We start from the raw sequence: 20,279 nt of genomic DNA, 5'->3' as shown, positions 1-20,279 counted from the left end.
AATAAATGCAAAATTACACCCTTCATCAGACTTCAGGCTGTTTTGAATTAATGTTCAAAGTAAACTGTCCTTATCACAACTGCAATCAAGTTTGTTAAACCAGTTGAGGGGTGAAAGGTTGTAACTATCAGATAGAATTTATTAAAATAAAGAATAAAAATAATCACACACAACTTGATCGAAATTTGGAATCTATCTCACAGAAATCACAGCATCATAAAGACATAAGGCTTCACTGCCCGTGAGATTTCAGAACGTCATTTACCTCTGAGAAAGAGGGTGGGTTATTATAAGCATTGCAGAACAGGGATGGATTCTTTCTCTATATGAGTTTTGGAAGATCTCAAACTATTAAACACTAAATGATGTCAGATGTGATTGAGACAAGACATACAGGTAGCTCAATAAAGGCAGGGAAAACAAAGGCTGAAATGAGGACACTGACCAATAAGACAGTGTAATACACCCTGGACTGTAGAAAAGTGTCAGGCACTGAGGGAGGAAATCAAAAGGGTAAGTGTTCTTGCTATTTGGACAAAAAATATGCAACAGAGCTTCCAGAGGGCAGATAGACCGGTTCCATATTAGCTAAAAATTGAGTTGTGTCTGTAAAAGAAATAATAGTATTTGATCTCTCGGAAACTCTTAAAAGCTAGAGAAAAAACAATGGGTACTTCAGAATCTCTATTTCAAATTCACGTGCCACCAAGATCATATTTCTCTCACAATGTTGCTACATTATGTTAAACAGTCCAGCCATAAACAAATTAAGACAAAGTTGATTTTTAGAAAATTTTATTTCTATAACAGGAAAATACAAAGTTGCCCAGAGCAATCAAGTATTAAAATCCTGAGAACCATATCAAACTGTATTCAGTGCTTACTTTCATTTTGCACTATTAGTGTAAGGCAGCAGATATTCACAGTTCACTAGAGAACGAAAACTGAGAAATTTGGAACTCATGCTGCTTTCTGTCTTTATTATTGAGTGATTCTTTTTCAAAATACTTCAAACTGTAGTGCTCTCATACTACAAATGTAGTGGGAACATCCCCATTCATGGACACAACATTTATTTGGTATAATCCTGATGGCCAAAAATGAAAGGTAACTTATAAAATACAACCTAACCTGATGGTTAAACCCTTTTTCATTAACCACTCTGAATAGGAAGCATAATAACATAAGAGGATAGTGTAGTTACTTTTAAGTACACAGTTAAGTGCTCCATTGGCATAAACACTATCAGTAAACTACAAACTATTCTACATGTGATTACTAAGGTCATAAATACAGGTCTCCCATCAATTTTCCACTCCAACATCCCATCCCTAGTATGTTTGCATTGTTCTGGCATATTTTAATATTGCATAGTTCTACACAGATAAGGTACTACTGCTTGCATTGCTGTTGCAAATGGCTACATTATTCTTAAATGGGTACTCTTACCACAGTAAATCTCATAAAAATAGATACACGTCACATAGATCATTAATTGTCTTGAATATAACAGTGCTCTCGAGTAGTGTTTCACTTTTAAGTACTGCATACAACTTTGAGCTTGCAAAGCCTCTTACATCATTATTAAGCTTATAGCTGAGCTGTAATTATTAACTGCAGCACGTCATGAAAACACTGGAACAGAGTTCTGCACAGCACTTCTGCATCAGTCTCTGGACAGGATTTCCAAGACGAACAGCTAGTAATGATCCTATCAATACAGAAAACAGTGAAGTCATTGTGCTTAATTGTCAGGGTCTAGGATAAAGTCACATGAATTGTCCCAAAATGTGGAATTATTGACATAAATTCTGAAGTAAAAATTGTCACATAAACATATTGTCTCAACACTAAAACAGGACCCAGATCCTCAGTGCCTTCAGTAAGCAATAATGTTGACAGACCTTGAAATTAGATACTTTGATTTAAATACCTATTACTACATACACAGTGACACAACTTTTCTGCTTATATTTGAAAATGCTGTGAATTATATTTCTTCTTTTTCTGCTATTAGTTTAAGGTTTTAGGTCCTTCTTTTCTATTTATCTAATAAAAGGTATATCTTGATTTAGTTCTATTTATTTAAAGAGAGCCACAGACCAAAGTATTAATGGCTTGTATTCTCAAACTGATTTGAATGGGCACAGCCCCCCCCCTAGCTTTAGGAAAAACTAATTTGAATTACACCTAAACTAGCAATTTATCTCTACACATTCTAAACAAAGTAGTTTTATATTTCATTAAAAAGCAGTAATTTTTGCCCATAAGACCAGTTAAGCAAAAATTGGATCTTTTCAAATCATATGATTTTTAGAGAAGGGAAGCCAAATGTTTTAGCCTCGCCTTGTCAAAAAGGTGTGGTTTGAGTCAAGATGTGTGTCACTGCCAAGAGTGATGGGCAGTGTGCTCACCTGTCCTCTTATCTACTCTAGCTCAGCCAAAAAACACCTTTACATGTTACAAATGATCTCTAAAATGACAGTCTATTTTGAAGTTAATTAAGTTTTGAAGTTTTGAAGTTATTTTTAAGTCCTTTTGTTGCTCCCTTTTTTCACCTTCCCTACTCTTTATTTCTGCTTATTGTCAGCATCTTGGTGCTCACTTGCCCTCCAGCACTCTTTCTTCCTCCCATATGTGCTTTCCCAGAATGCAAATGCCTCAATTCTCATGGACCTCACTTCCCAAACTCTTCTGACACATTCAGCCATATTTCTTCGGTGTTTTCTTTTCCTCAATCTAGCTGTTAACAGCCTTTTCCTCTGTGACAAATGCAGAGCCATATCCAAAATGAAATTATATCCTTACCTGTCATCTCTAATTGAATAAAAAAAGCCATAGCCATGTTGTACCATAGGGAGTGCAGCTCCACTAAACCTAGTGTAGCCAGTCAGACTTGTTGAAAGGACAAAATTCCCACCTCCTCCACTGTGAAACAACACAAAACAAAAGCAGCACTTTTGAAAATAATTTAAAACAAAGTGAGTTTTACAGAACAGTTGTTTTGTCATAGACATCAAGACATCAGCACATATAAGGCCAGTGTAATAAAAGCCTTGGCATCAAGGGATACAACTTCCCATGGGAAAAGAATATGAATTACCTGGCTGTGAAGGCCTTATCCTCATACAGTTCTGGCACTGGCAGTCCTTGCTCCTGTGCTATGAGCAGGAGACCCAGAAGATGACGATCAAAGCCTGTCAAATAAATGCAAATACTGAATCATTAACAGCAGCATTCCCAGTTTTTCTGCTTCTTCTGGTCTGGATAGCTGGGAGCTCAAATAGCAGCTGAAAGATAAACAACAGCATCATATTGTAGCATCCAAAAACACTTCCCACATATTTGAGCTAAGAGGCCTTCAACACTTTTAACTTGCAGCACTGAGCTCAAAAGCAAATGACTTAACCAACAGAGATGCAGCATGGCTCCTGTGGAAAACAAAACCCAAGAAAACTCTCACTTCAGTCAAGGAGGAAGAGTTCCTCCCAGTGGAAGTGGCCTATGGGCAATTATGTCAACACAGCAAAAAGGTTTTCAGGGCCACAACTGCTCTGAATTGTGATAACACACCAAGAAGCTGCAAGAGGTTATGAAGTTCATTGAGTTCATTTCCCAGCTACTCTTCTTATTCACAGAACAGTGTACAGCACTAAAATAGCTGGGTTAGAATCTCACCCAAATCTCTCCTGCGTTCTAAAAACCACCTTTTTCACTTTTCAGCCAAACATGTATTTGACTGGAAGGTATTCCAAAGTAATGTTTAGCTGGACAGAAAAACTGAGTAAATATTCCAAGTGAACATATTTTTGGGGTACAAGGACAGGTGCAAGGACTAGGTTTTAGTTCTTCTCCCCAAAATCAAAGTATAAAATGTTAACAGTTAGTTTTTATTCAGGCTGAAAATCAGGAGACAGAGAAAATGGACTAGCATACAATGATATTCCCTTTTCAGCCACATGAAAAAGACTCAAAAATTTTGATCGCAGAATACCTTTTCCATTTTCACATTCTTTCCTCATTTTATTGTGCTTTGCAAATGCCTTATGCATCAGCTGTAGCCGTTGATAATTCTGTAAAGTAGGGCAGAGACAGGATTAAAAAAAAAAAAAAAAGAAAAAAGAGAGAAAAAAAAAAATCAGTCCAAATGATTAACACATCAGCAATCACAGAGCAGCAGGTTTTTCCCATTCATAGTTTCTAACAATTTTACATAGAAGAAAATGGAGGAACTTGAAAGGTACATTAGAACTTCTCTCAAACCCTTTTTCCCCAGCCTAAATTCCCTTTTCAGGAAAATGTGGTAATTTGTTTCCTATCTCTCTCTTCTCTTACTCAGATTACTTTTGAATAGAACAATATTCTAAACTTCATTCTCTTTCCCAAAAAATCTGAAACAATGGAAAGGAACCAGTGTGAACTACAGTGATCAAACCCAAAAACATTCTACAATACCATTTATTCAGAAGGACACTAGCTCCTACTAGATGCATTCCCTTTTCTCTGCTGATTGAAAATGCTGCCTAACATTATGATTTTTTTCAAGTTTATATTAAAACTTATATATTAAAGTGAGAAAGAATAAAAATAACATGTTTTTTGTAAAGGAGGCCTTGACAAACAGTCCTAGATGTTCAAGATCTTGACTTCCAAGACTTCAGGACTTGATAGCTCTTTGACTACTTAAGAAGCACTATTTATCCTTTTATTCATTACACAAGAGGTTGCAGCAGAGAACGTGAAACAAGGACAGCAGCCACTCGATTTGGATAAAAATCAAACTACCAAGCTGACAAGGGGCAAAAGAAAATTTAAGACAAAAGGATTATTTCAAAGCATCTGACTTTAAGGTGTTAAAAACTACATAAAGGCAGACTTTTAAGTATGTTAATTTCAATACTATTGAACAGATTTTTTTAGGCTCCAGGAGTTAGTATTAAAACAAAACAAAACAATAGGGAGATATCTGGAGATACTATTTAACATTACAAAGAGAAAAAGGTTACAGTTAGGGTTAAAAGATACACACTAGTAGAAGTAGTAGTAACCACAGAAGTCTGACAATTGGTTAGAATGTAACTGAGGAACAAGGAAATAATAGGAATCCATATTTGGAATGGGAAAGTAGATTTGGAAGATGACCAGAAAACTGAGTTTTAAAACTGCAGTATATGCCAAAAGAAGCTAGTGAAGACCAAGCAAATGTGCTCTTAAAGGCCAGAATTACTAATCACACATGCTTTCTGACAGCTGTCTTTCTCTATGTTTTTCAGATGTGTTAATAACATAGAACCTTTGGTTTTTCTAAAGATGTCTGCTCTTTGTCTCAAGAACCTTCTTGCTTAATTTCTCAGGCTCTGAGAAATGTACAGTGACGGCAAGAGAAAGAGCTTTAGCTGAGCTCTTGCTTGGCAAGCAAGGCATGACCTGTTTTGCCAGCCAAGCACCAGAGCACAGTTGCTGGGAAAAGAAAAGGTCTCTGGTTCAGCTACTTAGAGACAAACTCTGGAATATGCCCCTGTTACCACTAGGACACAAACATCTTTCAATCTTGCTCTCAGATGCAAATATTAGATCAACGTTTCCTGATTTCACTTGGAAATTAAAACAACAGACGAACTGCACAGCAGAATACTTTGGTGCCAACCTAGTAACTTTTTGAGGTGTGAAATAAATCAGTGTGAATGTAACTTAAGACAGTTACATTCTTGAACCCGAAAGGTGAATAGCACAGAAAACAAAGCCAGCCCACACATGATAGTACATCTCAGTCAAATGACCAGAATCAGAGTTCAAGCAACCCAACATTTGAAATTTATTGCCCTGGAAAGGCGCCAACTCCTGTCAATGAGTCAACAGAAAAATGAGTTTGAAGTGGTTCAGATGAAAGGCCTTTTAAATACATAGTAATTAAAATAGGATTTCAGTATTTACACTCTCAGAAGGATCCAGCATAGACTTGCACCATTCCACTGCTTCCAGAGTACATGGTCTTATGGTCTCTGTGCGGCCATGATAGAAACGCCTGGTCATGGCAGTTTCATAACAGCAGCCTGGACTAAGAACAAAAATTAGGGAAGAGTGTCTCATTAACTTTACAAAACTATTTTCTATCTCAAGGACTAAAGAAGTCCTGCAAAAGATCTTGCACATCTAGCTCAGTTACAAGTACCAGAAACCCATTAATTTTCTTTAAGCTATGTGTCTGAAAAAGAGCCACAAAGCAACTTTATGTGCTTTTATGGGACAGATGACAAAAAAAAATGCCAGCATTATAATCATACCTTGAAAAGACTGCATTGCCATGGATATTTTCTGCAGACTACAGATATACCAGCCTCCAGCAAAAATAGCTACACAAGCTAATTACACAAGCTTCAGTTTCACTGTATACTTCCACCTACACCATCCAAATCCTCTTAAATTGAGACACATTTGAAATAAGCAACGTGTTCCAAAGCATCTAGAGGGAAAAGGTCAAAACCTTCTCTGCTGCATACTGACAGCCATCCAACTTTTACATGGAGCAACTTCAGCTCTATGACAGTCTACTTAACATACAACTTACATGAAACATACTTGCATGTTTACAACACACCAAGGCTATTTTAGTCATAATAATTAATGTCCTGATGTTCAGCAAACCAAGATCTACCAACCTTTGTTATGATGAGTTACATCTCATCAGTGACTAAACATCACACTCCTGTGATGAAACCCTCCTCCTTCTGAAGCAAGCAATACTCTGCTGGTCAGTAATGACTTACACAATGAGTGCTAGTTGTTACCAAACAGAAATTTGCGAACACCAATCACAAGAAGAATGACACCTTTTAATCAATAATACAGAATTAAATGTCACATCCAAAAATGTAGAGGGTTGAAGAGTCACTATCTCCATCTCTATTATTCTGCCCAAACCTTCATATCCAACATTGCTAAAGAAAGTGAGACACTAAAGTTTGTGAGGCTTTTTACAGGCTTAGAAGACTAAACATCTTACTGATGGCTGTCATATGCTACAGACAAAATACTTTTCTACATTTGAGCAACTATTTGACATTAGAGAATCCTGACCCACTGTGCATTTCATGTTCACCCAAGTGTTGCCTTTGTACAGCCCGAGTTCAACTTTCCACAGACTGTGTTCTACCATCCATTCCATAATATGTAAATGTATTATCCCTATGGGCACAAGAACACAATCCGTCTGAAGCAAGTATGGCTCTATGCAACTGCTACTGTAAAAATCCCTTAATTCCACGGTCTTACATCCCCATGGCAAACTACACAGTAATATTGCAAAGCTATTGCACTCCTCTACTCATGAAACTAGTATTTTATTGCTAATCTGGTAATTTCTTACCGTCCATGGCATTTGTAATAAGCCAGCTGAAGGGCAAGCTGCACAAATGTATCAGGATGAAGTTTTCTCTTTCTAATCAGTGCTTTACCAAAGGATGTGAAGGCGTAAGACACCAGCTGCAAGTCAGACACCTGTCATACCAAAGGAGGAAAAACAATGGAAGTCAAGAAATACCACAACTTGGTCCATTGTAAATAAAACAAACTCAACATAAACCACAATGTAACTAATTTAACCATGGTGTTAAATTCAACAATTAATCAGTAATATATTCATTCCTGTTCTCCAGCATGAAAAAGACCAACTAAAGACATGTAAATAGAATGAAAAAAAAAAAGTGTAGTATCAGTAACAACTAAGAGAACCAGGAGTAAATTTCACCTTCTTGTAATACAATTCTTTAGTACATCCAATTTCATTTATAATTTTTGTATCCACTGTGAATACAAGTTCCTCTGGCCATGGAATATCCCTCACATTATCTGATCCCTGGGAAGATGAAGACAGAAAAAAAGACACAAAACAGAAAATGTTATCCATAAGAAAAGACACGTTAACTGATAAGCTTGAAAGTTTAAAAAGGATAGATACCTTCCACCTTCCCTCATTTTCAATAATCTTCTTTTCAGCATAAGATAACATGGTAATTAAAGCCATGGCATCAAAGGGAGAATGCTAGAATCAAAGAAGAGGAGATAATACATTACTTTCCATAACAGCAAGAAGATCAAACTCTTCTTTTTTTTTTCCCTATCCTGCTCTTTTTCCTGCAGACCAACAGCTGTACTGCGCAGGGTTGGATTTGTTTTATAGTCTGCAATAAATACAGAAGTATTTTAAGTCCGCTCACCATTTTAACTGCTCTGTAGCTGGACAAGGAGGCACAATACACTACTGCCATGAAAAGGCAGATCGAAGGAAAAAAATATAAGCCCTTCTGGCCATGCAAAAATGAGTTTAAAATAACATAAGTTTAAAAAACACAGCCGTTCAAATGGATACATCAAACAAAGTTAATTTTAAGCGTTCTTGTGCACTGTATTTTTTTCCTTCAGAATTCCTCATTAAATACTTTCCAAAATAGGATTATGACTTCAGATCCCATTGTTAATTCAAGTATGGTGTAATAGCAAACACTACAAGAGAGCAAGAACATGAGAAAGCAGACTGCTTTTGGAAACTTACCAGGGCAGGTAAGTGCCAGGTAAACGAGGCTGTACTAAAGAGTAACACATTAAGCACTTAATACTCTGAAGAGGGAAATTCAGTAAATAAATAATCAGAAGATGAAAAAAAAACCCCAAACTTACATCACAGAACGCACTGCAGGTTCCATTGGAAAAGAATATACTATTGTAGGATTTATCTCCCCAGCGTGCAGTCGGATCACCTGTTAGCCCCAGCCTTGTAAGCTAAAGCAGAAGAAACATACTGTGAAGTCTAAAAAACACCAAGAACACTGCTAAGCTTTGTAAGCTAAACCTAGTCTACATAAAGATGGCAAGACTCCCTGACAGAAGACATTTTCATCCAGTTCAAGATGAAACATGATTATAGGGTCAAGTTATTAATTAGAAGTGTGATAAAAAGTTAATGACTATGTCTTTGAAGACCCTGAAGGAAAGAAGGCTAAAAAGTTATGAAGGTGGATTTCAGCCATTCCCACTTCCAATGTCCTAACAATTAAAACTATTTAAATTTTCTTATGGATCAAAAAAGTACATTTTTTGCATATTTATCTGCTTCATTTTTACTGTTCTGAAAGAGCAAGAGGTGCTACTTCTGTATATATGCAGGAGAAATTTTTATGTAAAGATGATCAGATATGAACTATCAAAATTCTTAGCTACCTCGGTGTAGTTCTCAGGAGTTGCATGAGGACTAGAATCATCAAGCCCAACCACAAACAAACTTCTCTGAATTTTTTCCAGGAGAGTTAAGTTCTTTGGATCAAGATGAATCAAATATTCCCGTAACTAGAAGGCATAAAAAGACAAAGCTAAGTGAAATAACATTTTTCCAGTGATCACAATGCTTTTCCAAGAACCAGTTGCTGAAGTAGTCCTACCTCTGCCCATTTGGTCCTTTCGTTGCTTGTTAGGGCTGCCAGTCCAGGGCCATCTGGTTCACTATAGCACCTCTTCTGTATATAAGCAAGTTGCCTTTAAGAAGATTTCAAAAACTGAAGTTAACAACAGATGGAGAGAAGGTAAAAGTCACCTTGTGCCTCTCTCTCTTTTTTGCAAAGCTGGAATTTTGGTTTGACAGTCACAAGTCAAAGTGAATGTTCAGGAAACATGAATCAGCTCCCCTGGATTCTAAGGACAATTGAAGATCTGGTCAATTTTCAGTCATTCAGCGCTTACAAGCCCAGTACAAACACACATAAACAATCACAGGGCTAAAGTGTTATTACAGACTTAATTTAAAACTAGATTTAAGACTTCAACAGTGCAGGTTGAAACCTTTCAGAGCAGCAGACATCTGCCATACTACAGCTTTACAGCTTTTACAGCAACTAATCACATCCAGGGCAAACCTTCCCCTCAAGATAAACCTTAAAGCAGAACACCAGCTACAGTACATCCTGAATGTAGAGTCTGAACTACACAAGAGCAATTTTCTTCCTACCTTTTCCTTCAGAAGAACAATTAACAGAGGGGTAAGTTTTAATTTGCAAACTCGGTTTTTCACATGCTGTTCTTGATGTTAAAGAAACTCCATAAATTACAGGTGCTTAATCTGGCTTGTTCTTTGTTCTGGCACTCTTGTCTATTAAATTTCACTACTGATCACTAGTTACATAGTATCAAAAATATAAGACATCCATTATGAAGTTACAAAAATAAAGCCAAACAAAAAAAGCCCCACCAAACCAAACCCAACCTGCCCTTCCTACAGACAACAGATTTAGGGGGTTTTGTCTGTATTCCAAGTGTTCATTTCTTTGTTACTGGCTTGACTTAATGGAAACAACCACAAAACTTAGAAATGCCTATGTAAAAATATTAGGTATTGATGTACCAGACTATTTTTAAAATTCTCTAATTCAGTTTGTCTTGCCTGAGGAATTTGGCCATCCACTTTTTGCCAATTTTAATTACAAGCCTTCTGTTGTGCACTATAAGCAACATTTTGACAATTGCAGTAAGTTACTCCCTGGCAAAATTAACAACCCTTCTTTAGTAAGGAGATGCGTATAGATCCCACATCAGTCACAAGATACTCATGCTGAAATTACGTTTGTATGTAACAGGAGAGTTCAACACAGGAGAAAGCTTCAACTTTGATAATGATTAAGTAGCAATGCAGATTGTACATGGAAGGAATGATGATAGTTGTAATCCTACTAACTCCACGTAAAGAAAGCACAGAAAAAGGTATTTCCCACTGAAGTATCTTCTTTCAGCCCTTTTGTATGATGCTCAACAGGTGTATTACAATAGTACATGGAAAGAAATTGCCATCCACTGAACAAGGATTTACTCAAATCTGAACCTTTCAGCTAAAGGAGAAGCTGTAGTCTCTCTCATACCTAATTCTTTGGGGTCAAGGGAATGGAAAAAAAAAGCACCTCTTTGGTATGTAGCTTAAATAAGACAGCTCATTTAAAATAAACATTTTGAAAACCTGAAAATCTCTGGAGCAGTCAGCATGCTGCCTTCATGCATAGCATCAAATGCAAATACTCGACCTCGACACAGGACTATCAAGTGCGATGGACATTCACCTTCAGCCTCTGAAATGAAAAACAGGAATAAATGAAAATCCAACCTTGAGGATAAAGCGACAGATACAGAAAAAACTCAGCAAGCCCTACAGACTCTTTTTTGTTCAATTCTTCAAACTGGAAGATATTTTAAAAGCCAACAGAAGTCACCTATAACTTTCACTGTTATAAACTACTTCAAGTCATTGTCATTATCTACTAGCAAATCTCATTTATTTGTGTCTCTTGTAGGCAGGAACTCCCTCTGCTGAAATGAATGTTCCTTGCTGAATCCACATGTACTTATAACACACAGAATTTGTCTTTCATCAGTTCTTAATGCTGTCATGCTTATTATAGGCATCAGGCTGGTAACACACAATTTGAAGCAGAACTTTCTTTTATTCTTATTTGATAAGGGCTAAATATCAGATCAAAAAAGGGTATTTGCAGATGAACTACCTTCCTTGCTTCATTATATAAACACTCTACAACCAGTAGCTGATTTAGCACTCAAGGATGCAAGAATTTTATGGTTAAACTGACCACTCCTTTAGCTTATTAATATAAATAATTTGCTTGTATTAACCCCCAATTTTCATTTGTTTACCAGTTTTAAAATAACTGTCAAGAGAGTCTCTGGTACGTCCAGGAATTTTGCAAGTGCAGAACAGCATTCGAAATTGGTTCATGTCCAGAACAGTATTCCCAGATCTCTCTATGGCAACCTTCTCTCTGTAGTAACAAACACAGCAACATCAAGCAAGAGAAATTACAATGATGGAATTAAATCAAGATAAGACAACCTGTCTATTATGGCAAAGAATGCATGCCAATGGACATAAACAGGCACATACAATTAAGGATACACATACCATCAAAATTTAGGATCAGTTATTTTTTCTTGAAGACTTACGTTCGTAACAGATTCCAGTATTTCAGGGTGTGCCATATATTTACACATGCTCTGTCTATCTGAGTGCCCTCTTTTGGTGGCCAGCAGTGTTCAATATAGGGACCAGGGCCTCCCATATTACAGTGTATTTGTGTTGAGATGCGAAGATCAAGGTAAGCCACATTCAGCCACCATTCCTCCAGCTGAAATGAAAAATGTTTAACATCAGAACTTATGTTATTCATTAATTCTTTAATAATTATGTGACTGTTCAACCGCCTGTTTTTTACTTTTTTGTTTTAATACTCTGAATAGTAGGTCCTATATAACAAAAGGCAGGGCAGTGATTCAAAACTAACTGCCGAAGGTAATGACACATTTAGCTCTTCTGTTTTCAAGCTTGAAATAAAATTCAATGCTGCTTAAGAATATTAAACTGTAAATTATACTACTTCTTCCCTTATATTAATCATCTTAAACTCTTGCAGATGTCAGTTTGGCTGCTGTGAATATCACAGACTACTCCATGAAGAACAGAAGGAAACTAGACTTGTGTTGAGAAGGGATCTGAGAGAGAACAGTTCATAATGTACATTTTCTGCCACCATCTGAAAATCTCCACTCTGGAGTGTGTCATCTTAGGATTTAGAAAGTCCTCATTAACTCCACTTGGTGGAATGACCTTCCTTGTATCACTTTCTCTGCTGAAAGACAACTTTAAAATGCTACCATGGGAAGAAAAAGAAAGAAACCAAATTCTGAATTCCAGAGTTCATTTTGTTGGGGTGTTTTTTTGTTGTTGTTTTTGTTTGTTTGGTTTTGCTTTGGGGTTTTTTACAGAGAGAAGGGATAGATATCATTGAAGGAGAGACTGACAGACAAAGCATTCAAAATCTGGTAAATAACTTTAAATTTCAGTTAGTGAGCTCTCTTAGCCACTCAGCTTTGAAAAGACCAAATGACACACGCAAGTGAATGAGTTCATATCCACAGGTAAAGTGGCTGATGTAAGGAAGATTTGAAGTTTTAAAAAAGTGAAATTATTCTTTGAGTTACATCCTGAATAACCAACTTTCCACAAGCTGAATTATGATTTCTTACATATGTAAATACGCACCCAATTCCTTCTCATTTTAGCTCTTTCCAGTAATTTCTGATGCAACTCTTTTCCAATGCCATTTTCAAATTTTTTAACTATATCCTCGGTTCTTTGATATTCTTCTTGATTTAGAAATGGCTTCACTGTAAAAAGAAAGTCTTTTTATTTTAAAGACAACTATATCCTATGATTTATTCCAAGATTCAGATACCCACAGTCAAGGCAGTGAATGAGAATTTTTTTTCTAAAACAAGTATTTGAAGGAAAAACATCTTTTAAACACTTCTCAAAAATCTGTAAATAAATCAGTATATTCTAATAAAATATAAATACATACTTGTAAATAAGTACAGATTATAGCAGACTAAAGTAATTTCTGAAAACATGAAATATTTAACAGATAAGTAAATCAAATATATTTACATCTGTAAATACTATGGAGTTCTTCAAAGTAATTAAATTAACAGGAATTTTGTTTGTAAATTAACTCACTGACCATACATGTCTGCCACCCTACTGTATCAACTACAAACTACTTGTCTATATTTTCAAGTCATGGTCTACAAGCAACTTGCCCATCAATTCTCATTCACTGTCCCTGTGTTGTATCATCTTTGCTTGATAGCAAATGCAGTTACTGGTAGACAGTTTTTCTTTCGGATTTCTCTCAGATTGTGTGCATTATAGGCCAAAGTCCTCCATAAACATTTACAAAACTAGTCATTATTTTAGTCTAAAGACTCCTTAAAGACTTTTCACCATGAAATCTATGGTCAGTAACAGGCACTGCTGATGTCATTTTCCATACAGGCACATCTCATTTCTTCCTGTACTCACCTGGTGTATAATGCATTTTCTGTTATATTTATACTTAGATTGTGAAGTTGGTGGGAAACAGAAGGGAGGGTTGTGTGTGAGGCGTGTTTCTGGTGATTCAATACAAACACAATGAAGTCCAAGTAATTTTTGAGGCTGCTGAATACTATCATTAGTTAATTTATTGTTTGCCTTGCTATAGGTAACCCTGTAATGGACTCATAGCTGTTAAGAAACAAAGAAAGATACACAATTATAAAAATTTTAAAAGGTATCTGCATCAACTTTCATCTATCTTTTGCAAGCAACAACTGAGTTTCAGCAGGGCAAAGTCTCAAATACGTAGTTAACCTAAGCATTAAAACTTAACTCCATTCTGCTGCAATCACACTTGCTTCCCTGCAACCACTATTTTTCTCTTCTTCACAAATCTAGAGATCATCTTGTCTAACACTTCATGTCTGTAGGGTCAGTTGCAGCAAGTTGCTTAGGACTATGTTGGGTTTTAAGTATCTCCAAGGATGAAGACTCGACAATCACCTTGGTAGCAACCTGTTCACTGCTTGACCACTGTTGCAAGAAAAGTTTTCTTATGTTTAAAAGGAATTTCTTGTATTTCAGTTTGTGCCCATCACCTCTTATTCTGTCACTGGATACTACTATGATGTCTGTTGTGGGCTCAATATTTTCTGAGCTTGAGAAGAGCCAGCTCTTCTCAAAGGAAACTTTTCAACATTTTTTTTTCCCAAAACAACCTTGTGTAAACAATATTCCTTTCCCATAATAACAGGTGTTGTTTGCTATTTCTGTTACTAAGTCAATGGGAGAGATCTCAGTCCTCTGGACCAATAACGTGCCTTTTAGCACAGCATGTTATAAAAGGGCTGAATGAATTGTAAATAAAGCCTTCTCATTTCTACTGCCTTCTGACTGAAGGCATCTTTATTTCATGTCCCATTGTGACAGTCTGCCTCAATCTTATTTACTCCTCCACAAGTAATCATACTTATTGCAAAGATCTGATCAATCCTAGCTTTCTCTGTCTCTTCTCATATGTCAGATAATCCAAGAGCTTAATCACTGTCATGGCCCCTCTCTGGGCCCACTTCAGTACGTCCATATCTCGTTTGTACAGGGAGCCCAGAAACAGACAGAACTGCAGACGTGTCCTCCCCAGCACTGAAGCAAGGGAAAGGATCATTTCTCTGTACCTGCTGGCAATGTTCCTTCAATAAGGAGCCCCAAAGACTACTGACATGCCTTGCAGCACGTGGCCTCATGCTGGTTCATACTCAACCAGAGCATGTCTTCTTCATGTCTACCAGACCCCAGGGACTCTTCTGTATCCAGGCACGAGGCCACAGCTTGTGCTGCTGTGGCAAGTTATTCTCTCCTGGGTGAATGATTTGGCATTTCCCTATGTTTGTTGAGCTTCCTGAGGCTCCTGTTAGCCTGTTCCTCCAGCCTATCAAGCTCTCTCTGATGACATAATAACCATCTGATGTAACAGCTACTCCTTCCAGCTTTGGAAGCTTCAAAACTCAGAGTACACTCTGTCCCATCATGCAAGTCCCACCACCACTAATGACCATATTAAAATTACTGGATTCCTGGCGTACACCATCAGAGACTGGCCTACAGCTGGCATATGGGTTATTGATCACAAACCTTTGAGCCAGCTGATATAGTTTCCAGCTTATCTGACTGCCCTCTACCTAGTCCATACTTTATTAGTTCATCTATGAAGATTCCTTTAAAAAGCTTTTGATGTGCCAGAAGCCTTGCTAAAGTCAATATGAACAACATCCACTCTTTTCCTTTCATCTGGCAAGACAGTTATCTCATCATAAAAGGCTACCATGTTGGTCAAGCAAAATTTCCTCTTCAGAAACCCATGCTGCCCATTCCCAATCACCTTCTTGTCCTTCACATGCTCAGAAATGGTCTTCATGATTATTTGCCAGGGATTCCCAGGAATTAAAGCAAGACTGATCAGCTGGTAGTTACCCAAATCTTCTTTCCTGTCCTTCCTGAAGACAACAGTAACATCTGCTTTCTTTCTTTTGTCGGGAACCTTCACCAGTAATCATAATCTTTCAAAGATTATCAGAAGTGGCCTCCCAAAGACAAAGACCAGCTCCCTCAGCACTCACATCCTAACAGGACCAATGTAGCTTTTCATATCCAATCTGTTCAGTGCTGATCCTCTTCTATCAAGGGTAAGTCATCCTCACTCCTCTTCAAAATAATTCAATTTTAATCCTAATTATATAAGGCATTTCAGTATTTTGCACTGTCCTAAGGTGACAGATAAGGATCCATTTTCAGATACATCCTGGTCTCCTTATGGTACTCCACAACAATAATGCAAGTCCTAGTGATATTTTTTCTATTCCACAGGACAAACATGGAGAGTGAGGGCCAAGTATTACTTACAGATGTGGTTTTTGAACACATCCAGACAACCTCAGGCAGCAGACAGAACATCTACTTTCAAGTATTACCATATGCTTGTGTTTTAATTGCATTGGGACCTCCAAGAATCCCACTATAACACCATCATAACTGGAAAGGTACCAGCATTCCTCTTACACCTCCCCCACAGACAATCAGCTACGGACATTCAGGCAGTGCCTACCACATCTAGACCTCATCTAGTCTGAATAGCACACTATCAGTTGTAAACACAAATGAAAAAAGAAATAACAGCAACAGAGCCTTCACTTTTAGCCTTTTGCAGACTACAGTTTTCACCCTGAATTGAAAGCTGTCACTGACTGAGGGTAGCCCAACACTCAGTTTTGAGTGATGAAAATGACCTTATTATCACATACTATTGAAAGAGAGGATGATTACCCTCTGTTATTATTCAGGTTACAAAGTCATTACAGAGCAATATTCACACAGAAAATGAAAAACAAGCAAAATTATTTGGTTCTGTTCTCAATTCATAGACTCATTTAGGCTAGAAAAGACTGGTCATCAATTTAGTCAAACCATTAAAGGAGTGACTAGGATTGTAAGGGGACTGGAATGCACAATGAGATGATGTGAACTGTGTTTGTTGAGCTTAAGAAGAGAATGCAAAGGGAAGAATGTACTGTCTTCTTCAACTGAATGGAAAGTCCTGGTGAAGATAAAGTATAGTTCCTCTCAGAGATACAAAGAATTAGGATAAGAGAAAATGGAATAAAGGTCAAATACAGAAAATTTCTGACATGGAAAATGTGAAGGTTTTGGGGTTTCTTGGTCATTGCTGGTTTTTTGGTTTGTTGGTTGTTTTTCTGCCCCCTCCGACAATCACGAGGGTGATCAAACACTGGAACAGGTTACAATGAAACAAAGTAAGAACTTGCAAGTAAAGAACACCTGGCTAAGCAAGGCCGGAGTAACATGTAGTTGGACCAACTTTGAGGAGAAATTTGGTCCAGATGAACTCTTCCCAACCTACGTAATTCTATGACTAAAGGGCCTCTTTCCATTCAAAAACTATTTAATCAGATGTAGAAGCAGCACTATTAAAGAGCAGAACTTGGCCCCTTTCTCACCAGACTTCAGTGAAACTTCTCCTGCATTTCTCCAGCCCACATTTCTTGTTTTTCTTTCAAGAAAAGATCAGCTCTGCCGATGAACAAGAAGTATCCCATGAAAGACACCTTCAGCTGTATAATTAAGGAACCCTCTGGCAAGCTGGAAGTTTGTGTTTTCATACTTCCATATTGAGTCTGTGTTTCTGAATCTCAACCTCTGGCTGGAAGGCTAAAAAACATGGCTATGGCCACCTTCTCTGCTCAAGGCTTACTTTCAAAACAGGGTTACTCCTTAAAAAAGAGGTAGCAACTGTAAAGCCTTAAATAAGGCATATTCTGACACATACTTTATCCAGCTTTTCTAGCTGGCTGGTTCTAAACAGACAAGTGCTTTAGTCAGATGCCCTGACTAATGTCAAGTGCCCAGAGTCCTCCTCCAACCAGTGAAAGAAGGTTTCCCAGGACTGAATTATTCTTCTGAAGCACTTCCTTTCCTTCACTCACGTTTACAAATTAAAATGACAAGCGTAAGCAATGAAATTCAGAGAGATATGTCTAGAACTGTGCCCTGCACACTTTGACTTTAATATATTTGTACAAGGGAAGACTTTGGCAAATGCTGGGCTAACTTCTCCAGCACCAGTGAGACTAAAGAGCAACAGTGATCAAAATTATAGAATGATTTTGTACATGGAACAGTAAGCAGCAACTGACTTCAGCAAAAAAAGAAAGGGACATATGATAAGTTATTTATGAAAACAAACCAGAATCACAAAACAAGAGCAAACAAATTCACTGTCAGATTTTCTCACTCCATGAGAGAGTTATTTATTAACCTAGAGAGTCAGATATGTTTACAAAACTAAACAGCAATTTTGCTATTGCAGGTTCTACTCTTGCAGCATAACTTTAATCTGCAGATTCACAGCATTAAATTACAGTGAAAAGACAGCGCATTATTTTAAGTACACAAACACGCACAACATTTTTGCTCAAAACCCACCAATTCAACATTCTGCACCAAAAAACAATGATGTAAAGAACACCAAAGCAGGCCATTTCTAGTACTTTGAATAAATGGGAACTCAGTGTAAACTTCAGGAATTCTACTTTGGAAAAGGGAAAATCTGGTGTAGCATGCTTCTGCTAAGGAAAGAATTCCAAGTCTTACTTTGTTAGCATTTGTGTAATACCTGTAAGATGGTAAGATACAAAGTAGATGTTCCAGAAAAAACTCCATGTGTCAGAGTTCTGAAAATTATTCAAGAAATAGAGAAAAGTAATCTCAAGGTACTCCATAATGTATTTTTCCATTCCTGATATATAATAAAGAACTAACCAGTCATTTCTTCTTTATAAACAAAACTAGACACACATGCACTGAGGTTGTTTTCAAAACTTTTCTGTGATGTTTTTTAGATTAGCCAACATGTCAAGGCAGAAAGTATCCAAGTTAAATTATGTGAAAATGCTCACCACTGCTTTTCCCTATTACTGTATAGTTAATAAGTGTCCTTTCTCACCAATGTTAAGTACGAAAAGCTTTAAATAACTGGTCTCTTTAAAAGATCCCGGGCAAACACAGTTATAAAAAGCAATTATGTGAACCAAAATTTGTAAATGAAGTATCTTTCACCAGGGTTTTGGTTGTTAGGGTTTTTTGGGTTTTTTTTCAGGAAAAAAAAAAGGGTAAAAAAAATCCACTCTCAAAGCAAAAAGTTAACCTTCCCACATGCCAAATTCCCTTGAAGAAAGGTAATTAGGCATAAAATGGAAACTTTTACTCAAGTTGTGCTGGGCACTTAATTTCCAGTTTTGAGCCTGAAAAAGACCTTTGGCACTCTAAGCTTGTCTGTATGCCACGCCCCAATTACATTACAAGCTGTCTCTACAATCACTTAGCAAACATCTTCAGATTAGCCTGGTTACAACAGCACATGACATGCTACCATTACAACATGAAGTCATTACCTGCATCAAGATATTTACTCAAAGATTCATCAAGAGGAGGTACTGGCAGGGAAGGCAGAGATTCTTGGTACTGAAAGGTTCGCTCCTCTGAGGATTCAAGCACCTGCTTTTCCATGTTGCAGATCTGCAGCACAACTCAACAGACTGTTCACGAAGCCCACGTTCGGTGGCGAATCTCCCCAAGTGTTCTCTCCCCTCCTCCAGCCTCCTGCCATTTACACGATGAAAGACAGATATCAGAAAACGTTCCCCGACAAAGCAAGAACCGAGGGTTTCTTGTTGCCTTGCAGCCACGAGAGGCACACACACAACAGGGGGAAACGATGACCAGGCGGGTGTTGATGCTTTCCCTGGCATGTCGAGATTAACCCGCTCAAGGAGCCGCTTTCTCTCCCCAGGAGCAGCCAGGGTGTCCTGGGACACTCGCCCGAGATAGAGGATACCCGGGGAAGGGGGAATCACCGCCCAGCCCAGCTGGCGGCCCCTCCGAGCCCCCTCTCAGACCCTCCCCAAGGCCCCTCCGAGCCCCGACCCCAGCGCTCCCCGAGCCGAGCCGGGCCGGGCCGAGCCGGGCCGGGCCCGGGGCCCGCAACACCACAGCAGAGCTTGCAGCAACTCAGGGCCCGCATGGAGGAAAGCCCCAGACAGCCCCAGGCGGCCGGGGCCTGGGTGTAACACAGCCGAGCCGAGCCCACCCCTCTGCCTCGCCCCTGCGCGCCCCCGAGGAATGAGGCCGGCGGGGCCCACAGCCCACAGCCCCCCGCGGCCACACCGCCCCGAGCCCCGGCCCACCTCCCCGGGCCCCGCTGCCCGGCCGTGCCCTCCCGGCGGGTCCGGAAGCCGCGCGGGGCGGGGCGGGGCGGGGCGGGAGGGGAGCGGCCTCGCCCTCCTCT

General features: G+C 38.4%; 1 protein-coding gene across 1 annotated transcript; it reads right to left on the bottom strand.

Annotated features, from left to right (window-relative positions):
- Positions 1-778: 778 nt before the first annotated feature.
- Positions 779-20,233, bottom strand: CROT (carnitine O-octanoyltransferase). Its single transcript, XM_083859036.1, has 17 exons — positions 20,179-20,233; positions 19,387-19,594; positions 13,088-13,212; positions 11,992-12,173; positions 11,686-11,810; positions 10,997-11,105; positions 9,435-9,528; positions 9,217-9,342; positions 8,677-8,778; positions 7,958-8,041; positions 7,748-7,855; positions 7,367-7,497; positions 5,935-6,058; positions 3,995-4,073; positions 3,104-3,197; positions 2,809-2,928; positions 779-1,711 (listed from the first exon to the last, which is right to left on the bottom strand). Exons 2-17 carry the CDS (start codon positions 19,499-19,501, stop codon positions 1,591-1,593), a joined length of 1,839 nt encoding a protein of 612 aa, XP_083715162.1. The 5' UTR covers positions 19,502-19,594; positions 20,179-20,233; the 3' UTR covers positions 779-1,590.
- Positions 20,234-20,279: the final 46 nt, after the last annotated feature.

Source organism: Zosterops lateralis (assembly GCF_965231275.1).
Source record: "Zosterops lateralis genome assembly, chromosome: 1".
Lineage (NCBI taxonomy): Eukaryota > Metazoa > Chordata > Aves > Passeriformes > Zosteropidae > Zosterops > Zosterops lateralis.
This window is presented reverse-complemented; position numbering and strand designations above follow the sequence as displayed.

Excerpts from the sequence above, each read along its gene's own strand:
- CROT (XM_083859036.1), bottom strand. The coding sequence starts at position 19,501 with ATGGAAAAGCAGGTGCTTGAATCCTCAGAGGAGCGAACCTTTCAGTAC. Across the intron at positions 7,856-7,957 it reads AAAATGAGGGAAGGTGGAAG|GGATCAGATAATGTGAGGGA; the intron begins GTATCTATCCTT and ends TCATCTTCCCAG. Across the intron at positions 1,712-2,808 it reads TATTCAATTAGAGATGACAG|GATCATTACTAGCTGTTCGT; the intron begins GTAAGGATATAA and ends CTGTATTGATAG.